Below are 22,973 nucleotides of genomic sequence, written 5' to 3'. Positions count from 1 at the left end.
GATTCCTGAAGGCTCTACTAGAAGAGTCTCCTGCTTGAGCATCAGCCTAAGTTTGGAAAGGTTCATAGAAACTAATTATTGGCTACAGCAATTCTTGAAATGTTCTTAAGAGAGATGTGAGAGTCGTGATCTAATTAGACAGGGAATATCTGTATTGCTGAAAACATGGATTTTCAAAAACAAAAGTATACCTATAATATAGTTTTGTATAATTAGCATAAATGTCAATGCACTAATGGAACTGTGATTTCATGAATATGCATATTACAGCACAGATCATAACCCATTCAATGTCACTCTTGTTAACTGTTGTGTCATTTCAGTTATATCTGGTTTTTTATTTTTTTAAACCCTTACCTTCTCTGTCAGAAGAGTAATAAGGTTTAAGTGACTTGCCCAGGGTCACATAGCTAGGAAGTGTATCTGAACCAGATTTGAATCCAGAATTTCCCATCTCCAGAGTTGGCTTTCTATCCACCAAGCCATCTTGTGTCTGACTCTTCCATCACCTCATTTGGGTTCTCTTGGCAAAGATACTGGAATGGTTTACCATTTCCTTCTCCAGCTCAGTTTAGACAGGAGGAAACTGAGGCAAATAGTGGAGTGATGCCCAGGATCACACAGCAGGTAAGTATCTGAGGCCTGATTTAAGTTCAGAAAGATGAGTCTTTCTAACTCTAGGTCCAGCACATTATCTACTACGGCATCTAGCTGCCCCTATTTTTGTTATATACTCCTATAAACCTTCCACTGAGGGTTTATCCAACATGCTAAGGGTTTCTTCTTCATGTTTTTTTGACAGTGTAGATATCATGGAGTATATATACCCAATGTTAATTGATTATTTCTTGCTTTCATTATATGACCTAGGCATCTTCCTTTTCCTTTAAAATATATTCTTATATCTTTGGTTTTTATGTCACCTCTATTTCCCAAAGTTTCCCTTCTGCTTACCCTATCCTAGAAAGCAAATGTATATGAAAGAATGAAGAAAAAAATTTTAGCATAACATTAAAAAAATATGGCATTACATGCAGTGTTTAACACTATCCTTAGTCTTTCTTTTCTGCAAAGAAGTAGGGGTAGTTTCTTTCTCATCTCTCTTCTTTGCAGTCAAGCTTGGTCATGATATTGGTCATGATAATTTAGCTGAATTCGGTTTAGATTGTTTTGTTCTTTCCACTTATATTGTTGTAGTAATCATGTACATTACTTTCTTGGCTCTGCTTGCTTCACTTTGTATTACTTGGTATAAGTCTTCCTACACTTCTCTGTATTCATTATTTCTTCTAGTATGGTAATATTCTATTACATTCCTGTCCCACAGCGTGGTATGTCATTCTTTACTCACTGGGCATCTTTTTTTTTTTTTTTTTAAACCTTAACTTCTATGCATTTGCTCATAGGTAGAAGAGTGGTAAGGGTGGGCAATGGGGGTCAAGTGACTTGCCCAGGGTCACACAGCTGGGAAGTGTCTGAGGTCGGATTTGAACCTAGGACCTCCCGTCTCTAGGCCTGACTCTCAATCCACTGAGCTACTGAGCTGCCCCCTTCACTGGGCATCTATCTTATTTGTTACCACAAAAAGTTCTACAGTTATTTTTGACACTGATCTCCTTGCAGTATATGCCTAGCAGTGAAACCAATGGATCAAATGACATAAACATTTTGGTCATTCTTTTCCCAAATAATTCCGTTTGCTTTCCAGAATGATTGGACCAATTCACAGCTATAAGAGTGATCACAATAATAACATTAACAGCACTGCTCTTTGAACCAATTAGCCACAACCACAACAAATACCACCTTCTCTTTGACCCAGATAAAGACATCCTAGGACCCTGCACCCATGTGCCCTGGAAACAACTGACTAACTGACATAACAGGTAGACAGAAGTCCGGATAGCATTGAATTATAGATTATTATTCCCTTTTATGCACTCAGTGGTTCCATCATATATGTTTTCTTGCTGCTTCTCACATGTGACAAATCCCTATGATCTCAGTGCCTTTGCAGAGACTGTCTTCTCCCAAGTCCAGAATGTATTCCTACCTCTCATTTGCTATATTAAATCAATGTAAATGTTTACTTTGTGCCAGGCATTGTGCTAAGTGCTGAGAATACAAGTACAAGCAAAAAGGAAAATAGGTTGACATTTCATAGTTTGTAGTATATTTTATAAAGGATTGTATGCACTTAATATTCCTAAATTACTTTTCCATATTTATTCATTTCTTTTTGTTGTGAGATAATATGTAGGGTGGATACAGAGACAAGTTACAGAGAGATGTATTGATTATCCATCTTTTGCCCAAGTTGGATCTTATTCCCTCCTTACTACTCTATCGCCCCATAACATCATCTTATACTTTCATATTCCTCTGCTCCCATTCCCCTCACCCACATAGAAATAGAATTCAGTTCCAGGATAAAACAAACAAACAAAAACCCCCACTTCTATTTGGCTTCTAAAGACCTTTAAGACTTGGCCTCTTCTTATTTTTCTAGTCTCCTTATACTTTACTCATCATTTTGTCCTCTAGAATTCAGTTACATTGACCTCCTTATTATTCATCACCCAAGACACTGTCTCCTAATTTTACTGAGCATTTTCACTGGTTGTCCCTCATGCCTGGGATTCTCTCCTCATCTCCATGTCCTGGCTTCCTTTAAGTCTCATATAAAATCCCACTTGGTAGCCCTCTATATTCCTTCTTCATCTTGGTGTGTTCCCTTAGATCCTCCCAAAGTATCCTGTATATATCTTGTTTGTATACAGTTTGCTCTCTCAGACTATAAGCTCTTTGAGAACAGGGACTGTTTTTTGCATCCTCAGTACTAAGAATGGTGCCTGGCACATGATAGGTGTATAAATGCTTGATTTATACACCTGACTGATTTCAGTTCTCTGGCTTCAAGCAGCTTGCATTCTAATGGGGAGAAAATCATATGTAAAAAGGAGCTTAAAAAGGTGGTGGTGGGGGAGGGGTAGCAGCTGGGTGGCACACTGGATAGAGCACCAGGCCCAGAGAGGGAGGTCCTAGGATCAAATCTGGCCTCAGATATTTCCTGGCTATGTGACCCTGGGCAAGTCACTCAGCCCCCATTGCCTAGTCCTTACCATTCTTCTGTCTTAGAACCAATAGTATTGATTCTAAGGTGGAAGGTAAGGGTTTAAGAAAAAAAGGTGGGGGAGGGTTGGGAAGGAAATACCCATGTCAGAGTATGTTGGACATTATGGACAGTCAGAAGCAGATTTGGGAGAGAAACGAAGGTTTCCTAGCTTGGGTCATTTCTCAAAATGGTGGTTTTGGGTTGAGGGACATTTCAGGGTAAGAATGTTAAAGGGACCAACGGGGCCTTCTAGAATGGGAAGGCAGCTGAGACATGGCAATAAAATTCAGGGAGTCAGGAGGAGAACCAGGAAAGACTTTTTGAAATGCCAGATTCCTTCAAGAACCATTCCTGACATGAGGTCTTTCTTGGTCTTCCTTAGCTGTTAGTATCTCCTCCCTGAAATCACCTTGTATTTACTTGTACATATTTTGTACATGAGAACATGAGAGGTAGCTTGGTGTAGTGAAGGAGAGCCAGCCTTGAAGGCAGTAACCTATCTGGGTGCAAAGCCCCACATCTGACACATATTGGCTGGGTCATATTAGGTTAATAACATAACTCCTTTGTCCTAGGCAAAGTCTAAAACCCTAAGTTGCAGAGGAGGTGCTGACATGCACTGGCAGAATTCTAGGTCCAGGAGTTCTCACTATCTTTTGTATATATTTTTATATGTGCAGACACTGCTTCCCTACTAGCATGTAGGTCCTTGAGGACAAAAGTTATTTAACCTATGTATTTGGATCCCCCAAATCTAGCACAATGCTTGGCACATAGTTCTTAATAAGTTTTTCTTGAATGATTTGATTCTTTAAAAGAGTATATTTCCACATAGAAGGCATCACCTAACAAAAAAATTTACATAAAAATTACACATAAATTCATATAAGTAAAAATAAAATATATTTAAAAGTTTTTGTATGTCTATTTTTCAGGGTTTTTTTTTCTGGAGGTAGACATTCATTAAGACATTTTTCAAATATTAATTCCATAGCTATATACAATTTTCTCTTAGTTCTACTCATTTTACTCTTCATTATTTCATATAGGTCTTTCCAAATTAGAAAAAAAATTAATCTGCTTATCATTTCTTATGACAGGGTAGAATTCCATCGCAATCAAATGCCACAACTTTTTTAGCCATTTCCCAATTTATGGATATCCCCTCAATTTCTAGTACTTTGCCACCACAAAGAGAGCTACTATAAATATTTTGGAACATGTAGGTTTTTTTCTTTTTTCCTTGATCTCCTAGGCAGTGATGATGAACTTTTTAGAGACTATGTGCTATGACCCAACCTGGACAAAAGGGGAGTAGCCCAAGCATTCTGTTCAGGGGAGGGAATAAGCGCTTCCACTGGGCTGTTGGGCAGAGGAGTAGGGAGGCACAGTAGAGAGGGGGGAAGAAAACAGCTCTGCCTGAATCCCTCTGCCTTTCTGGTCACTAACTCTGGCAGGCGATGGCTCATGGTCTTTGCATGCCATTTTTGGCACCTGTGCCATAGGTTCACTATCACAGTCCTAGTGAAATAGACTCAGCAATGGCATTGTTAGTTCTAAGAATATACACTGTTTTATAATTCTCTGGGCACAATTCCAGATTGCTCTCCAAAATGGTTGGATCAGTTCATAGTTCTACATCATTTGTTTCTGATAATGACATCATTAGCTAGGTACTTACAGAGGTTTATTAGGTATTTAGGAAGGACTATCATCTCTGGTATAAGGGCTTGCTGAAACATTTTAAGGACTGCTCATTCACCTTTGGTATTCACCTTTTATCCAACTCTCACCTGTGGCTCCAAGAAGCCATGGCATTCACAGTGGCCACACCCAGGTAAAACCAACTGCCAGGTCGAGGGTAACTGAAAGATCTCAAACCTGTTTTAATTTAGGGAAATGTCTATCTTTGGCACGTGAAGATGTCCCTTGGTGGAATGGGTAGATAAGAATAATTTGTTCCACTGGCCATGAAAATGGCTGAAGCAGATGCTGTGAAGTGCTTAGAACTTTGTTAGACATTAAAGATGCCAATTCATCCACTGCATTCTGGGCCATTGCCCAGATGTGTCTTGTCACTGAATTTTGATGACTTTGAGAGAGAGAGAGTGAGGCCCAATAACCTTGCTCAATTCTGTCTCACTTAAATCCAATTCAAGAGCAAATCAAGACATCACTCTGTGATGTCATCTGTCCTCTTCAAAAAAAAAGGAGAGGGGCAGCTGGGTAGCTCAGTGGAGTGAGAGTCAGGCCTAGAGACAGGAGGTCCTAGGTTCAAACCTGGCCTCAGCCACTTCCCAGCTGTGTGACCCTGGGCAAGTCACTTGACCCCCATTGCCCACCCTTATCAATCTTCCACCTATGAGACAATACACCAAAGTACAAGGGTTTAAAAAAAAAATAAAGGAGAAATGGGGGCAGCTGGGTAGCTCAGTGGAGTGAGAGTCAGGCCTAGAGACAGGAGGTCCTAGGTTCAAACCCGGCCTCAGTCACTTCCCAGTTGTGTGACCCTGGGCAAGTCACTTGACCCCCATTGCCCACCCTTACCACTCTTCCACCTATGAGACAATACACCGAAGTTAAGGGTTTAAAAAAAAATAAAGGAGAAATAACAACGTTTGAGGTACTATTATTATCTCCATCCTATAGATGAGGATACTAAAGATCAAAGAAACTAGATAACTTGTCCATGATCACAAAGTTATCAGGGTTAGAGCTGAATTTGAACCCAAGTTTTCTGATCCCAGATTCCATATCCTAATGACTATCTTCTTTATATTCTATGCTGCAACACAGTTATGTGATGAATGCATATTTATTATATAGCAGATGTACATGTCCTATCTTCCTTGCTAGAGTGTGTCATATCCATTTGTTAAATGTCTCTTTTTAGGGTTGTGCTTTGTACAGAGCAGGGGCTTAAAAAATGGTGGCTCAGTGGATAGAGAGCCAGGCTTGGAGATGGGAGGTTGCAGGTTCAAGTCTAGCCTCAGATACTTCCTGTGTAACTCTGGGCAAGTCACTTAATCCCAATTGCCTAGGCCTTACCACTCTTCTGCCTTGAAGTAATACTTGGTATGGATTCTAAGACAGAAGGTAAAGTTTTTTTGTTTTTTTTTTAAATAATGGTTGTTGAAGGAATAAGTGAATGAACAATTCAAATGGGCTCTTAATAGCTAATGTGATATTTCAACCTTGTAGAATCATAAGATCTCAGAGCTGAAAGAATTCTTAGAACATGAAATAGTCAGAAGGGGATCTAATCCAACTTATTTAAATCAATAATTACTATTCAGAAATGCTACAAAGGTAATACTAAGTACAGATGCCTGAAAATCCTTTTACATTTTTCCCTTAGGAATCTTTATAGTAATATGCTCAAGTTAGTTTGTTAAATGTCCTAGAAGGAGGACAGAAGCAGGGTTATTTCTTTAAAAACATTTTTTTAAATTATTGTCTTCTGTCTTAGAACCAATACTGTACATGGATTCCAAGGCAGAAGAGAGCAGTAAGGTAGGTAGCAGTAAGGTAAGGCTAGGTAGTGGGAGTTAAGTGACTTGCCCAGGGTCACTCAACTAGGAAGTATCTGAGGTCACATTTGAACCCAGGACCTCCCATCAGGCCTGGCTCTTAATCCATTGAGCCATCTAGCTGCCCCCAAACGCAGGGTTATTTCTGAGACTCCCAATTTCTTTTATGTCCCAACTACAGGATCTCAGAGTCTTTGCCCAAACTTATAACACTTCATTAGGTGTTAAACTGAGCAACAAACAGTTCCCATCATTTGTATGAAACTTAATTGGTTCTATGGCAACAACTGCCACCCAAAAGGCAGAGAAGCCAAAAGACAGAAAAGTCCAAGAGTTGGACAATTGCCCCTGGATAGGTCTTAGGCTTTATTCCAAAAATTTTCCTAGGGGGCAGCTGGGTAGCTCAGTGGAGTGAGAGTCAGGCCTAGAGACAGGAGGTCCTAGGTTCAAACCCGGTCTCAGCCACTTCCCAGCTGTGTGACCCTGGGCAAGTCACTTGACCCCCATTGCCCACCCTTACCAATCTTCCACCTATGAGACAATACACCAAAGTACAAGGGTTTAAAAAAAAATTTCCTAGATTTCCTAATTGGAAGACGTACATACACAGCAAACTTTCTTAGCTCTAAGTATAACTGTAAAGGAAGAATGTGGGGAGAAGAAATTATTAGGAACAAACAACCCAGCTACATGTTAACCAAACTGACAATAGACCAGGATGGCCAGAGGACTAGAAACTGGATTTGGTGGACTGCTTAAGGGGAAGGAAAAGAATAAATGCCAAGGCTTCAATCCATGCAATTCATTAAATACTCCTTAGTTTGTACCGAACATAGCACTCAGCACTACATGGATTAACAAGCTAGGATTTTATCTACTTAATTATCTCATGCATCATTAAAGAGATGTACTGGTAGGGCGGGCAGGAGCTGACAAGAGAAGAGCTGCAAATCAGAATGGTGACCTTTCTGAGGCAGGAAGGCGTGTGCCTTCTCCCCAAATTTGTAACCACTCTCATCAAAATGGCAAGTAGCCTTTCATACTACACAGATGGGACACATACTCTCTTTTCCTCTAACTGAGCTATTATCTGAGACATAGCTTTGTTCTTTAGCATCTTAGTCCTGATCAAGTCTGATTTTTATGCACGCCCACCTCTTTTAAAAGGAACATTTTCGTAGTGACAAGTTTGGGGGTTTTTCCCTTCTATTAGGGTAAGGATGAGCAGCTCTATCTTTCCCTCCTTTAAAACAAAACAAAACAAAAAGCCCTTCGATACTAAGTATCAGTTCCAAGGCAGAAGAATGGTAAGTAAGGTTAGAGAATTGGGGTTAAGTGACTTGCCCAGGGTCACACAGCTAGGATGAATCTGAGGCCAGATGTGAACCTAGGATTTCCTATCTCTTTCTAGGTCTGGCTCTCTATGCATCAAACTTCTCCTCCATTTTCCCTTCTTGCCCAAGAGCCTTTCTCTGAGCCAGGGAAGGGTTCTTTCCAAACCATTGGTTGAATGGGGCAGAAGGCTCCAGAACTTGTCCAGTGATATCTGATAGGGTCTTACTGCAAACTGAAGTCTTCAGTTGAAACAGTATTCTTCTGCTTAGCACTGATGACTCTGATTTCCTGGCTAAAGTAGTCTTTCCATCTGAAGGGTTATGATGCAGTTCTTCTTTCTTCCTTACCAGCATTAGAGGAGTGATTTGTGCCCCTCATCTGGTGAATCTATCTTCCATTCAGCTGTTATTGCACTGCCATCTTTCATTATTGACTGAAACACTTCCCAATTTGTAATATACTATTAGTGCACTCAAAAAAATTTCATGATATATGTTCTTTTTATATCTCAATAATCTCTAGTTATTCTTTCCCCTATTTCTCTCATCTATTTGAAACCTCCCTTGTAACAAAGAAAAGTTAAGCAAAAAACCCTGAAATAATAACTGTTTGATAACATCCCCAACCTCTGTAAATGGCAACTATCAGGTAATCTGAAAACAACTCATTAGGACACTTAGTGGGAAGGCTGCTTTCCCCCACCTCCCTCCCATCCAGACATCTTACTCTCCACCTAAAACAGTGTGTGTGTGTAAAAAAAAAATTATATATATATATATATATATTATATATATATATATATATACACACACACACACACACACACACACACACACACACACACACACACACCTGCCAGATAGCCTTTTTTTTTTTTTTTAAACCCTTACCTTCTGTCTTGGAGTCAATATTGACTCCAAGGCAGAAGAGTGGTAAGGGCTAGGCAATGGGGGTCAAGTGGTCACACAGGGTCACACAGCTGGGAAGTGTCTGAGGCCAGATTTGAACCTAGGACCTCCCATCTCTAGGCCTGGCTCTCAAACCATTGAGCTACTCAGCTGCTCCCCAGATAGTCTTTTTTTTTCTTTACTATGGTTACTGCTACCGCCTATCCCATCCTTCATATTTTATTGGCTAACAATATTCAAGGGAAAAGAAAGAATGAAGGATATGGAGACATAAGCAGGCAGGAATTGCTAATCTTTTCAAAGGGATATGGCAAGTGTTAATCATTTTATTATTTCATCCTAGCATGGGCAGACCAAATGCAGATATACCTGAGAAATGATCCTTGTTAAGTTCTTATCAACTAGTATTTTTGTTAGAGATGGGGGGAACAGATAATTGAGAAGGAAGCACTAGAAAGAATGAAAAAGGGAACTAATAGGAAAGGGAAGAAGGGATAAGCATCTCAGATGTCACATTTGAAGAAAACCCCAGAACATAAAATGTGAAAGCTGAAAAGGTCCATAAAAATAATCTAGATCAGGGGTTCTTAACCTGAGGTCTATGGAGAGAATTCTGGGAATTTATGAATTTGGTTGGGAAAAAAATTGTATCTTCATTTTCATTAACCTCTAAGTGAAATTTAGCATTTCCTTCAATTACTTAGAATAATTAACCATCTGGGGAAAACATTGGCCAACTCAGCTTAGAAATGACCAAGATGAATTCAAACACATCAATGCCATGTAAAAACAAAAGAAAAATTCCAAACATGCATTACCTACCAAATAATCGTCTGGACGAATACCAAAGAGCTCCCGGAAATATCGAAAAGCCACTGGTGCATAGGTTTTGAATCTGAAGTCAGCATAGTGATGAGCTGGAGTAAGGTTACTTCCTTCGCTGTGTGGAGAGGATACAAAGCAGAAATGTGTGTAAAACAGCATTAGTGTTATCTACAAATTTATTTCACTCTCATTCAAATTCTGATACTGCTTTCTCCCAGCTTTAAGGAGAGAGCCACTACTCAAGGTATTTTTAATAACTTAACAAAATCACACAATCATTAAAAAAATGGGAACCATATCCTAGACTATGTGAACTGGGAAGGGTCTTATATTATAGAACTTTATACCTAGAAGGTTTCTCAGAAGAAAAATTTCAAAAGTGAAAGGAAGCCAAAGGACACTTAAATGTTTATGGCTCACATGGACTTTGGATCATGTCCAACTTTCCTGTTTTACAAATGGGGAAACTGAGGTCCAAAGAGGGGAAATAACTTGACTAACATCCCAGAGTTAATATGAGAACATTACTACTAGGCTGAAGGACTATGCTAAAAGCTATAGAGATGAATGAAGCCAGGAAAAAAAGTATTAATGTTGTTTTTAAGGTCTGCCACTTTGTGAAAGAAGTAGGGAAGAGATCTCATTCTAAAATCAGAATGGTCTCAATTTGATGTGAAGATATTCTAGGCCTTCTAATACAGTCCAATAGCCATTTATTTTTAAACTTCTTACCTTCTGTGTCTTAGAACTGATACTAAGTATTGGTTCCAAGGTAGAAAAGCGGTAAGGGCTAGGCAACTGGGGTTAAGTGACTTGCCCAGGTCATATAGCTAGGAAGTGCCTACGGCAAAATCTGAACCCAGGATCTCCTGACTCCGGGCTTGGCAACCAACAAGTATTTATTAACTGCTTGATTTATGCAAGGCATGGAAGACAAAAACCAAATAGTTCCTGCTCTCAAAGATTTTATTCTCCTGAGAAGTAATAGATTTAAGAGCTAGAATGTACCCCAGAAATCATCTAGTACCACTCCCTCATTTTAGAAGAGAAAAGTGAGAAGTGAAATGACTGACCAATGGTCACAGAAGTAATAAATGGTAAAGTTAGGGTCTTAATCTAGTTCTCTGACACAGTATTATACATAAGAAGAGTAAACAGTAAGTCAGAATAATTCTAAGAGGGTAGGAACTGAGACTGGGGATAGGGTTGGGGAGGGGCAGAGGACAAAGACAAAGAAAGGAATGATGTAGTAGGTAGCACTGAAGATATACTCTGGAGCTCACAAGGACTCTTAAAAGGTACAGAGAAAAGGGAGTGCCTTCCAGAAACTAGGGACTACTCATGCAAAGGCTTATAGAGGTGACAGGTGGAATGTAATGTCCAAGGAACAGTTCTCATGCAAGTTTACTTAGAATGGAGAATGTGATGGGAGATAGAGTGACTGGACCTGTGACTTCATTGTTATAGGCAACTCCTGGGTGAGAAAATAGCCTCTGTCAATATATGTTAATGCACTTTCTCTGCAGCTTAGAGACAATGACTTGTTCGGGGTCACACAGCAGATAGATTTCAGAAGTGGGACTTGAACTTAGGTCTCATTGGCTTTGAGCTCAGTTCTCTATCCACTACCATCTCTCAAGGAAAAGGAGAAAATATTTAAAAAAAAAGTCAGAGAAGGAAAATGGGAACTAGAATGTGCAGGGTTGTAAACATCAGTATGAGGATTTATTATGGTATATTAAATGTAATAGGAAGTCACTGAAAATTCAGAGAATGCTGTTATTCTAGGTCTTTGAAGTAGGAATGAACCAATTAGGGCTAGGATAGGTAGCTTCTTGATTTACTTCTTGATGCTTAGCAAAGTATCCATGCACATATGTTCTTCAGTTATTAGGCCTGGTCTAAGCTTGTCCCTAGTACCCTAAGGTGACAAAGAAACAGGCCATGGAATAATCCTAGAGAAGGTATCAGGGGGATGGTGCATACAATGCTGCTTGAGCTAAGTAGCCAAGAGCCTCCAAGGCCTCAAGGCTAAAAAAGGTCTCAAAGGCCCAGTCTGAAACAGCTATGAAGACATTTTAAAGCTGTCCTTCCTTTAAGACTACTGCTAGGGATAATACTGCAAACCATCCCTAGCACCCCATGAAAGCATGATCCTTGGATGTATGATTTGAGAGGCTAATTAGGGGTGCACCAGGGGGTAAATGTCTTGTCTTTCACGTTTTAAACCCTTGTTTCTACCCACTAAGGAGTAGATCCCAGGGATTCCTAACGTTCCTCCCCCCTTTTGGCCCACCATACATACATTTCCAGAGCTATACCTGGGGAAAAAGATGCTCTCCACCACATAAAAATCCTGCATGAGGACATCTCTCTCTGGTTTGGAGCTCAGGTTGCCTACAGTGTAGCCAATTCCTAACTGGATGGCCCCCCGAAGGGTAGAGGAGGTGGTCTGTGGGAAAGCACAACAAAGTCACTACCCCTTTTATTTCTTACAATCTCAAAATCCTGAGTGGTCAGTCCTAACGCTCAGCTTCATAGGATGATGACAGGGATATAAGGGACTCAACTATGCCAATTAAAAATTAGCATGAGTTCAGTTTTGGTGCTGGTTTGGAGGAAATATCAATTTATATGAATACCTCAATTACTTTGGTTTCCATAGTCATATATTAATTTATATCTATATGAGGAGGCATTTTAAATATAATTTATAGAATACATAAATTTTATGTAATAAAAGTTATTAATTGGTAGCTTTTTAATCTTAATTTTAATACTCCTCCTAACTTGCACTTCAAACACTTTTTAATTTATTCTTAATATCTTATGAGACAGTTACAGAAGGGAAAGCCTTAAAAATCATGAGAAAAACTGAGTTGCCCAAGTAAATTAATGCATAGTCAGAGAGCCCCAAGTCACCTGATTTCCAGGCCAGGGCTCTTTCTCCTAACATGATAGCATTATATACCTGGGTTCTTCTCTTAACTGTCCAGCAGTTAAACAATAAACTTGCAAACCACTGGGACTACTTTTAACTAGATCATTAAATCCTCAATCAGTATTATATGATGGTAAAGATTTTACAACCAGTGCTGCTAAAAGCTAATAGTAGATAAGACTTATAATAGTAGGGGTTTTTTACCTTTTTTCTAACAGAAGGTAGATCAGCTTCAACACAGTAATCAATAATAGGTCTCATATGATGAAACTCAAAGATGTGTTTGGAAAATACTTGGAAATCTGAAATCTGTTCTATTTGAATTCAAAGACTGAAGCTTTTCAGAGAAAATCCTGAATTCCTGACTAGTCTATATCAGTAATCCCTTCCATTTAAGGGTTCTGAATTAAAAAGAACTCTCTTAATGATTTGTTTCTGTACAAGGGAATTCCCTCAATTCCTATTTCCGTAATCTTCTGTAGTTTATTAAAAAAGTTTTCTCACAACCACCTCAGAAGGTAAGATAATGTAAATACTATCTCTATTTCACAAAAGATGGAAATTAAGGTTCTCATAGGGAAAAGGTCTTAGGAACATGGAGTGGTTAATAGTGAAGTGGCTTTGAAACTGGGTCTTCTGACTCCAAGTTCTTCTATTATGTCACTCTGCCCTTCAGAGATCCATTTCTGGATTACAAGAACTACCCATGATCTTTGTTCTATCTAGGGTCTCTCTCTTTGATAGAGCTGAGAAAGTTTATTACCAGAGACAAGATTGATTACTATGAGCAGGGGAACCCAGTCTCTGCAGCATCTCTGGAGGAAGAGTCAACTCTGTCAACCTCCAGCATATTCTTTTCATAAAATTATAACATCTTAAAATTGGAAGGTACTTCAGAAGCTTTTTGGTCCAATCTTTATCTCTGAGCAAGCAAGAATCCCTTATAAAGCATTTCCAACAGGTAGTCATTTACCTCTGCTTAGGGATCTCCCAAAATGGAAAATATTCACTCATGAGGCAGTCCATTCCACTTTTGGAAAGTTGTAATTATTGAGGAGTTTTTCCTCATATTGAGCCAAAGCCTGACTCTCTGTAACTTTGCCCCAGTGCCGTCTAATCTCTCTTCTAAATAAACGAATTCAGTGATGTATCTTCTGAAATGTTCTTTTCTCAAGTTAATCATCATAGTTCCTGAATCAGATTTTTACCTTGCCCAGTGTCCAATCCTCTCACCATTCAGACTCCTTTCCTCTGATCCTGATTCAGATTGTATAATCCTTTCTAAAACATGCTGCCTACAACTGAACTCGATACTCCAGAAGGCATCTGATCATAGAAGAGGACAGGAATGATCACCTTCTCCTTTTTGGTCATCAGATTTCTCTGGCTCTTTATCACTCATCTTTTTCGATTTCTCATCTGGACAAATTTCATACCCTATCCCCACCAAGTCGATGAATAGAAATCAGCTGTAGAACCTTTTTGTAGGTGGTTTCTCCAGAAGCATCAACTCCCCGGTGGCCTAGCTTCTTCGCATGTCCAGTGGTAGCTGTTAAAGTCGGGATTGGGGGCTGGAAAAGGAGGAGAAAGAAGGAGGATGTGTTAAAAGTCATCTTGATGCAAGGCCGTGACCAGGGTGCCAGAAGGGTTCTGGAAGTGCTAAAAAAAAAAAAAAGCACTCTAGAAATCCTGGTGGGAAACATTTGTTTGTTTATCCCATCTCCTAGATCAATGGTCATTCACCTTTCACAAGGAACATACTCAGGTGCTTACCTCTGTTCTTGGGATATGCTGGAGGGTAAAGTGTTAATGAGGGAGTATTAATTCAAGAGGGTGAGAAAATATCAACTCTCATTAGTAGGAAAAGCAGGGCTATATGCTAACTCTCAGAAGGAACCACTGACTCTCTTTGGTAGGGGGTGGGTAGGAGTAAAGTGGTGCTCTGTTTAAATTTGGGAGATCATGGTAGGTAGACACTCAAAAGCAGCACAGAGATGGTATGGTGATGGATGTCCAGCCTCCTTGCCCCTGAAAATAGGACATCTATATAACATCTTTAGCATAACAGGTTGCCAACTCCTCTGGAGTAGATTGTAGACTGGAAATTTCCTAGAATTGAACTGAAACATTTATCAAATGCCTTCTGTGTGTCAAGCAATGAGATAAGTTCTAGAAAACAGTTTAGATAAGAATGGAACATCTAGTCTAGTAAGGGACTATATCACATTATACACACACACACATATGAAAAACCCTAACACACATCCATCAGTCAATTAATGATCATTTATTAAGCTCATATCATGTCAGACACTGTGCTGAGGCAGTATATACAATTTCAAAGAATTATCCAATCCCTCTTCTAAAGGGTCTGGCATTCTACCAAGGAGATGATGGGCATTCATGAATATGAATGAGAACAAATACAAATACATACTAAGCCATTAAACTCTGGGGAGTTTAGGAGGAAAGGCACTGGCAGATCAGAAGAAGAGGGTATTCTGAGTATGGGGTGAGGTGAATGCAAAGGTATGATGGGGAGAGGGTTGAGTATAATATATGAGTAATAAATTTGTCTTATAAGGAAGCAGGTGTGGATAGGTACAAGGCACCTGGAAAGATAGTTTAGGGCCAGGTTGTAAAGGTCTTAGACATACTTGACAGAAGAGATTTTTGATCCTGGGGGAATATGGAACCAATATAGTTTGTTGAGTAGAAGGATGACACAGCCAGGAATATTACTTTGGTAGCAGACAGAGGCAAAACCAGCAAGATTTGGTGACTAACTGGCTATCTGGATAAGGAAGATTGAGGAGTGGAGGTTATGAACTTAAAGAATTGGAAGAATGGTGGAGCATTCAGAAATAGGAAAGTTTGGAGGTGAAAACTGGAGGAAACTTCTGTCACATAGAACATATATGTTAGAGAAGTATTTGATCCACTTGTCAGAAAAACCTTCAAAGAACTGGGGGTGGGAGGAGAAGAGTTTGCTCAATTAAGGTGCCCTAAATATTTCTTGGTAGCCTCTGGCCAAAGAGAAACAATGTAAATAAGTTGCTGGGACTCTCAAATCCCAGCTAAATCTCATTGATTTATCTGCCAGTACAGTGATACTTTCTGAGAATCATAGTAAGCCAACATTTATCATATTTTTCCCAAAGGAGGCTATCCTTCTTGCCTGACTTCTTAAAATCTGGTTTCCATAAAGTATGAATGTAATCTATGATCAGTATTATTTTGCAGTACATTCCTAGACACATACAGGGCTTCTGATCTTTGATTTTAATTCATATCTATCTTATCTATATGCTCTACCTTATATTTACTTACAACATGTGGAAAAACTCCTTGTAGAGCTGCCTGGGGTTCTGGGGCCATTGCTCATGGACACACAGTAGATGTCAGATGCAAGACTTGAACTTAGGTCTTTTCTGATTTTTGAGTCTGATACCCTGTCTACCATGTGACTACTCTTAGCCCACCTTCCCCCTCTCCTTTTTTTTTTGGCCCAAGGAACTCTAGGTGAGGAAATTTTTTTTCTACCACAGTGCACTGCCAACTTTATTGTTTAACTAAAAGTCTTTGAGAGTGGTTTGAGTCTCTGAAAAGTTAAGTAACTTGTGTATGGTGCACGGCCAATAAAAGCCAGGGGATAGACCTAAAGCATGGGCATAGAGAATGCTTTCTCACAAGGCAGGTAGGCACCTGGGCAACTTTCAATCTTAGAACCTTGCTCGGAGCACTGAAAATTTTGGTGGCTTGCCAGCATCACAGGCCTAGAGACCTATCAGGTGAAGGCAGGGCTTGAACCATGATTTTCCTGGTTCTGAGGCCATCTCTGCACCTACTCTGCCAGGGAGGTCAAAACAACTTATGGGAAGGGCCCAGAGGTGGGGGTGGGGCAGCTAGGCAGCACAGTGGAAAGAGAGCCAGATCTGGAGTTGAGAGTTCCTGCATCTAAAACTGGTCTCAGATATTTCCAAGCTATGTGACCCTGGCAAGTCACTTAACCCCAACTGTCTAGCACTCTTCTGTCTTGTAACCATGATTTAGTATTAACTCTAAGGCAGAAGGTGAGGGTTAAAAAATAAAAAAAGATCTAATTGATAATGATCTAGGCTGGGTAATTCTCCCTAGGGCAGTTCAAGTTCAGCATAAGGAAAGAATGTTGCTTAGCCCTTGCCACTCTTCTGTCTTAGAACCAGTTCTAAGACAGAAGACAAGGGTTAAAAAACAAATCACAACTTATAATTCTCTTATGCCCTTAAGTATCATTCTATATCACTAGAATCAATCACGGAATCTTAGCATTTGGAAGGGACTTGAAAAGTCATTGAGCTCACTTCTATTCTGAAATGATAAATCCCTCTTTAGAACACTGCTAATGAGCAATTAGCCAGCCTCTGCTTAAAACACTCCAATGATGGGAATCTTTCTTTCTTGAATGAGGCTCATTCCAGATAACTCTAACTGTGGGCAAGGTCTTTTTTATATCAAGATAATATCTGTATCTTCACAAATTCCTGCCATTTCTTCTACTTCTGCCTTTTAAGGTCTAACAAAACAAGGCCCAATCCCTTTTCTAAATGGCATCCCTTCAAGTATTTGAAGATAGCTGCTTTCTCCTTCCAAGATGAAAAATATTTATAGTCCCTCCAACTTATGCTATTATGTCCTGATTGCAGTACGAGTCACCACAATCATGGTGGCCTTTCATATGATGTTATCAAGTTTACTAAAGCATTATTTAAGGCAGAGCACAGTGGAACTAGTTCTTCTTTTACACTAGATATTCTTATTTCTCTTCATGAATTTTTTGACAGCCAGGTTACAATGTTGATTCATATCAAGCTTAAAGCCAAATAATAATATCATCTGAAGCCTACTATGATACCAACCACCAAACTAAGCACTTTGAAAATATTGTCTTATTTGTTCATATAAAACGTTGGGAAGTTTACTGTCCCTGTTTTATAGATGAGGAAATTAAAGCAAACAGAGGATTTAATTTAATTTAATTTAAATGATTTGCCAAGAGTAACACAGCTTGTAAATGTCTGAGATTGGATTTGAACTTGGATTTTCCTGACTCTAGGTCCAATGCTCTATCCACTGAGCTACTTAGTTTCCATGAAAATTCTCAGGTCTCTTCCACATGAACTGATGTTTAATTATACCTCCTATATTCTGTACTTGTACAGTTGATTTTTAAAAAAATCAAAGGTGTAGGAGTTCACATTTACCTCTACTAAATTTCATCTTATTTGATCTGTATAATTATCCCATGGTTCTTAATCTGGGGGCCATGTGGTTACTTTAAGGGATCCACAAATCTATATGCAACAATTATTATAATTTCCTAAGGCTCATTTTCTTAGTCACATAGTACTGAAGCCTGGACTCAAATCCATGTCTTTTGATTTTAAGACCAACATTCTTTCCAATATGCCACAACTACCTCTCTACCTCCTATATTATCTTTTTTTTTTTAAACCCTTACCTTCTGTAAGGAGCCTTGTATATTATTATATACAATACTGTATATTGGCTCCAAGGCAGAAGAATGGTAAGGGTAGGCAATGGGGGTCAAATGACTTGCCCAGGGTCACATAGCTGGGAAGTGTCTGAGATCAGATTTGAACCTAGGACCTCCCATCTCTAGGTCTGGCTCTCAATCCACTGAGCTACCCAGCTGCCCCCCCCCCCCATATTATCTTGATCAGTTTCTAGTCCTGGTCAAAAGAATGGAGTATGTAATAATTACCCAGAAATCCTATAGAGGAACTGGTTGAAGAACTAGGCTCAAAGAGACATCATTAATGATTTCATGCCAATCTGGAAGATGTTTTCTAGTGGAATGGGTCTAGAAATCTGTGCTTGAGAATGTGCTCTTTAAAATTTGGTCAATTATTTGGTTATAGGTGTCTCATCAAATTTACACATAAGCTAGCAGGGATAGTTAACATGTTAGATGACATAGTCAGGATCCCAAAAAAGAACTCAACAGGCTAAAATTGTGGGCTGAACAAAGCCATTAATATGAAATTTAGGAAAGAGAACTTTAAAGTATAGAAGTCAGGATGTCAGAGTTGGAAGAGATCTTATCAAGTTCCAAAAAAAAGTCAGCTTGGCTAGATAGTAGCTCTTCCGAAAAAATTTGGGGGTTTTAGTGGACTGTAAGTTTAGTAGATCAATATTGACATAGTACTGTGACACTGTAGCCAAAGAAAACCCATGGGCTCCATTAAGTGAAGTGTAGTTTTCATGATTATAGATGTAAAGGTTCCACTATATTCTCTGCTCTGGTTAGACCACGTGTAGTATTGTTATGTTCTAGGTACCACATTTAGGAAAGATGCTGATAAGCTGACATGTACCCAGAGGAGAAATAATTGGATGATAAAAGGCCTCAAGATCTTGTCATAAGAAAAACTGTCTGAAGGAAGAGGGGCTATCTTGCCTGGAGAAGAGAAGACTCAGAGGGAAAAAACAACTGTCCTCAAGTATCTGAAAGGAAGAGGGATTAAACTTGTTTTGCCTGACCCTATAGGATTCCAGGGGACACTTAAAAAAAAATTGGCACCATCCTAAAGAGGTGGCAGTTCCCTCCCTGAGAAGTCCATATGTTAGATTTATTGTACAGGAAATTTTTGTTCAGGTACAGATTGGACTAGATCGCCTCTGAAATTCCTTTCTAATTCTGAGATTCTGTCAGGCAATGTTGGAGCCATGATTAAAACTCAGGCCTTTTGACCTCAAACCCAATACTCATCAATACCAGAGCTTCATTTCCACTGCTAGTAATTTATTATGTTATAAATCAGAATGATGATAAAATGAGAGGGAAGAAAAGAGTTAGGGAGGGAGGTAGGAAGGACAGATTTTCTGAATGTCTATTATGTGCCACGCAGTGTGTAGTGAGTGCTTAGAAATATTAGAATAGTAGAAATTAGAAATATTATCTCATTTGATTCTCACAACAGTCCTGGGAGGTAGGTGGTATTATTATTCTCATTATAGTTGAGGAAATTGAGGCAGACAGTGATTAAGTGACTTGCCCAGAGTTACAACCTAGTAAATTTATATGGCCAGATTTAAATTTAGGTCTTCCTGACTCCTAGCCCAGTGGTCTATCTATTGTACCACCAGCAGTGATAACATTTTGGGAGCACTTCAGGGATGAGGTGAACTTAATTAGAATTTAGAAATTACACTGTGGTAGTGAGGAAGGAGGATGAGGCCCTAGGATGTTAAAATAACATATAAAGATTAAGAGACTAGAATGAAAGCTTCTTCTAGTTAATCTCTCCTTTAATCCAGTTATCACATTTAAATTCTGAAAACATATCTATGGTTCACATCACTCTTCCACTTGAATAGCCTTTAATGGCTCATGGCTTCCTACAGTATCAATTTCAAACACCCCAATCAAAATGATCTGCTCACTAGTCCTCAAATGGAGCCTAGAATTTCTTCTTTCTGTATTTTTGATTCAATCCTCTACTTGGAATACTACTCCCCTCATCAGTGTTCAAAACCTATCCCACCCTTCAAGGCTCAACTCAAAGATCAGCTTCTCCACAGAGTCTTCCCTGATGTTCCTTGCCAGAAGTGATCTCTCCATTCTGAGTACTTTCATATGTTCACTGAGGTCATCTTGTCTAACAGTCTTATTTACAAATGAGAAAGCTGAGGCCCAGAGAGTTAATGTGATTCAGGTCCAAGTATAATATTGTTAATTTCATATTTCCTCACTAATGCATCATAATATTTATATATATGTATATATATATATAATATAATAGTATGCATTTATAATGCATAATAATCACCTGAGCCTTGAATTACAGGTATATCTCTCCTAGTCTAAAACTTGAGAGCAGAGACTATTTATCAATTAGTCAATTGATAAACATTTTTTACATGCCTACTATGTGCCAGGCATGGTGCTAAGGGATGGTAATGCATTAAGAGGTAAAAGATAGTCTCTGTCCTCAAAGAGCTTAAGGTTTAATGGAAGACACAACATGTAAACAAATATATACAAAGCAAGCTACATACAGGATAAATGAGAACTAATTAACAGAAGGAAGGCACTAGAGTCAAGGTGGATTAAGTAAGGTTTCTATAGAAGATTCTGATAGGCAATTAAAGGAAGCCATGCAGGTCAATAGTAAGAGCAGAAAAGGGAATGTTCTCAGGCATGGAAGATAACCAGAAAGAATGCCCAGGGCTGAAAAATGGAATATCTTATTTATGGAACAGCCAGAAAACTAATGCCACTGGATTAAAGAGCATATGGGGAATAAAGTGTAAGAAGATTTAAGATGAAGCTATAGCGGTTATGAAGGACTTGGAATGCCAAATAGTATATTTTGTATTTGGTCTTAAAGGTGATAGAGAATTACTACAGTTTTTCATTTGGAGAGAAAGTGACATGATTGGATCTGTGCTTGAGGAAAATGACTTTAGTAGTTTAATCGGAGATGGATTAGAGTGGGGAGAGATTTAAGGCAGGCAGACACAGTCCAGACAAGAGGTGGTGAGGACCTGTACTAGATGGGTGGCAATGTCAGAGAGAGAAGGGAGGAGTACTCTAGAGATGTTGCAAAAGTAAAATGGCAAGTCTTGGCAAAAGACTGAATATAGGGCTAAGACATAGTGAGGAATCCTGGATGATTCTTAGGTTGTGAGCCTGAGGGACTAGGAGGATGGTGTTGCTCTCTGTGGGAACAGGAAGGTAGGGGTGGGGGTAGGGGATTAAGGGGAAAAGATGAGTTCCATTTTGGACTTACTAACTTTAAGAAGTCTATTAGACATCCAGTTTGAAACATCTGAAAGGCAGTTGGAGATGTGAGACTAGAGGTCTGAAGAAATTTTGAGGCAGGATAGGTAGATTTGAGAATTAGCAGCATAAAAATGGTAATTCCATTGGAGCTGATGAGATCACCAAGTTATATAGTAGAGAGGGAAAAGAAAAGAGGGTTCAAGAAAGAACCTACTCTTAAAGGGCATGATCCAGGTGAGGATCTAGCAAAGGAGTCAGAGAAGGAACAGTGTAATAGGTAGGATAAGAACTAGAGGAAAACAGTGTTCTGAAAACCTAGGGAGAAAAGAGTATCAAGAAGGAGAGAGTAAAGAACAGTGTCAAAGGCTACAGAAAGTTCAAAGAGTATGAGAACTGAAAAATGGTCACTGAATTTGGCAACTAAGAGATCACTGGTAACTCTGAAGAGAGCAATTATGGTGGGAAGATAAAATCAGAAGCCAGATAATATAAGGGTTTAAGAGAAGAGAGAAGAAAGAAGCATTTATTATAGACAACCTTTTAAAATTTAGTCATAAAAGACAAAAGAAATATAGGATGATTAGTAAGGCTGGAAGAATCAAGTGAGGGATTTTTCAGGACGGGAGAAGATTAATTAGAGAAAGAAGGTGATTTCAATCCCTAGACATAGAATCAGGGGAAAGTATGGTCACTTCATAAAACAGAAGATTTCTGAGCATTACTGAAGACCAGACTTAAACAGAAAATTTGATGTCCAAAAAACAAAATTCAAAAGAGGAGCATAAAAAGGTAAATAAGAAAGAGAAAAAATTTAAGGGCTTCAATATTTTGTATTCCTATACGGAAAGATGATATCTGTAAATCTTAAAAATTATCATTAATATATTAGTTAGAAGAAGTATATATAGTGGTAGTAAGCTCTTTAAGACAATATGTAAAAAAAAAACCAGGGAAGAGAGAAATAAAATGGGGCAAATTATATCTCATAAAGAAGTGGGGGGGTAGGGTATGTGATACTATAACAAGGATGAGGGTGGAGTGACGGGTAGTACTTAATTAAATCTTACTTTCATTGGAATTAGCTCAGAGAGGGAAGGACAGTCAGATTCACTGGGGTATAGAATCCTATCTTACCTTATAGAGAAGTAGAAGGGATATAAAAAAGGACATGGTAGTAATATAAAGGAGGGAGAAGTTGGGGGGGGGTGATTAAAAGACCCTATAGAGAAGTAGGAGGGGAATAAGAAGGAAGGTGGTAGGAAGAGGAGTAATATAAGAGAGGGGGAATAAGAGAGAGTGTTTAAATATAAAACACTGGAGGGGAGGGAAAGAATAGGAGAAAGAGCAGGATTAAAAGAGGAAATCAAGCTGGAAGAGAATACACAGATGGTAATCATAACCCTCAATGTAAATGGGGTGAACTCACTCATAAGACAGAAGCAGAGAGCAAAATGGATTAAAAACCAGAATCTTGCCATATGTTGTTTATAAGAAACACATCTGAAGCAAGTAGACACACAGAATAAAAGGA

General features: G+C 39.0%; 1 protein-coding gene across 1 annotated transcript in view; it reads right to left on the bottom strand.

Annotated features, from left to right (window-relative positions):
* PIP5K1C (phosphatidylinositol-4-phosphate 5-kinase type 1 gamma) overlaps positions 1-22,973 on the bottom strand; it is a 131,710-nt gene that overhangs the window by 24,829 nt on the left and 83,908 nt on the right. The window contains exons 4-6 of the mRNA XM_044671311.1: positions 14,133-14,225; positions 12,035-12,165; positions 9,711-9,828 (exon numbers count right to left, since the gene is read on the bottom strand). Coding sequence (XP_044527246.1) covers positions 9,711-9,828; positions 12,035-12,165; positions 14,133-14,225 — 342 coding nt within the window. The remainder of the gene's footprint in view (positions 1-9,710; positions 9,829-12,034; positions 12,166-14,132; positions 14,226-22,973) is intronic.

This window comes from Gracilinanus agilis, chromosome 1 (genome assembly GCF_016433145.1).
Source record: "Gracilinanus agilis isolate LMUSP501 chromosome 1, AgileGrace, whole genome shotgun sequence".
Lineage (NCBI taxonomy): Eukaryota > Metazoa > Chordata > Mammalia > Didelphimorphia > Didelphidae > Gracilinanus > Gracilinanus agilis.
Note: the sequence above shows the minus strand (reverse complement) of the source record. Positions and strands in the feature narration are given on the sequence as shown.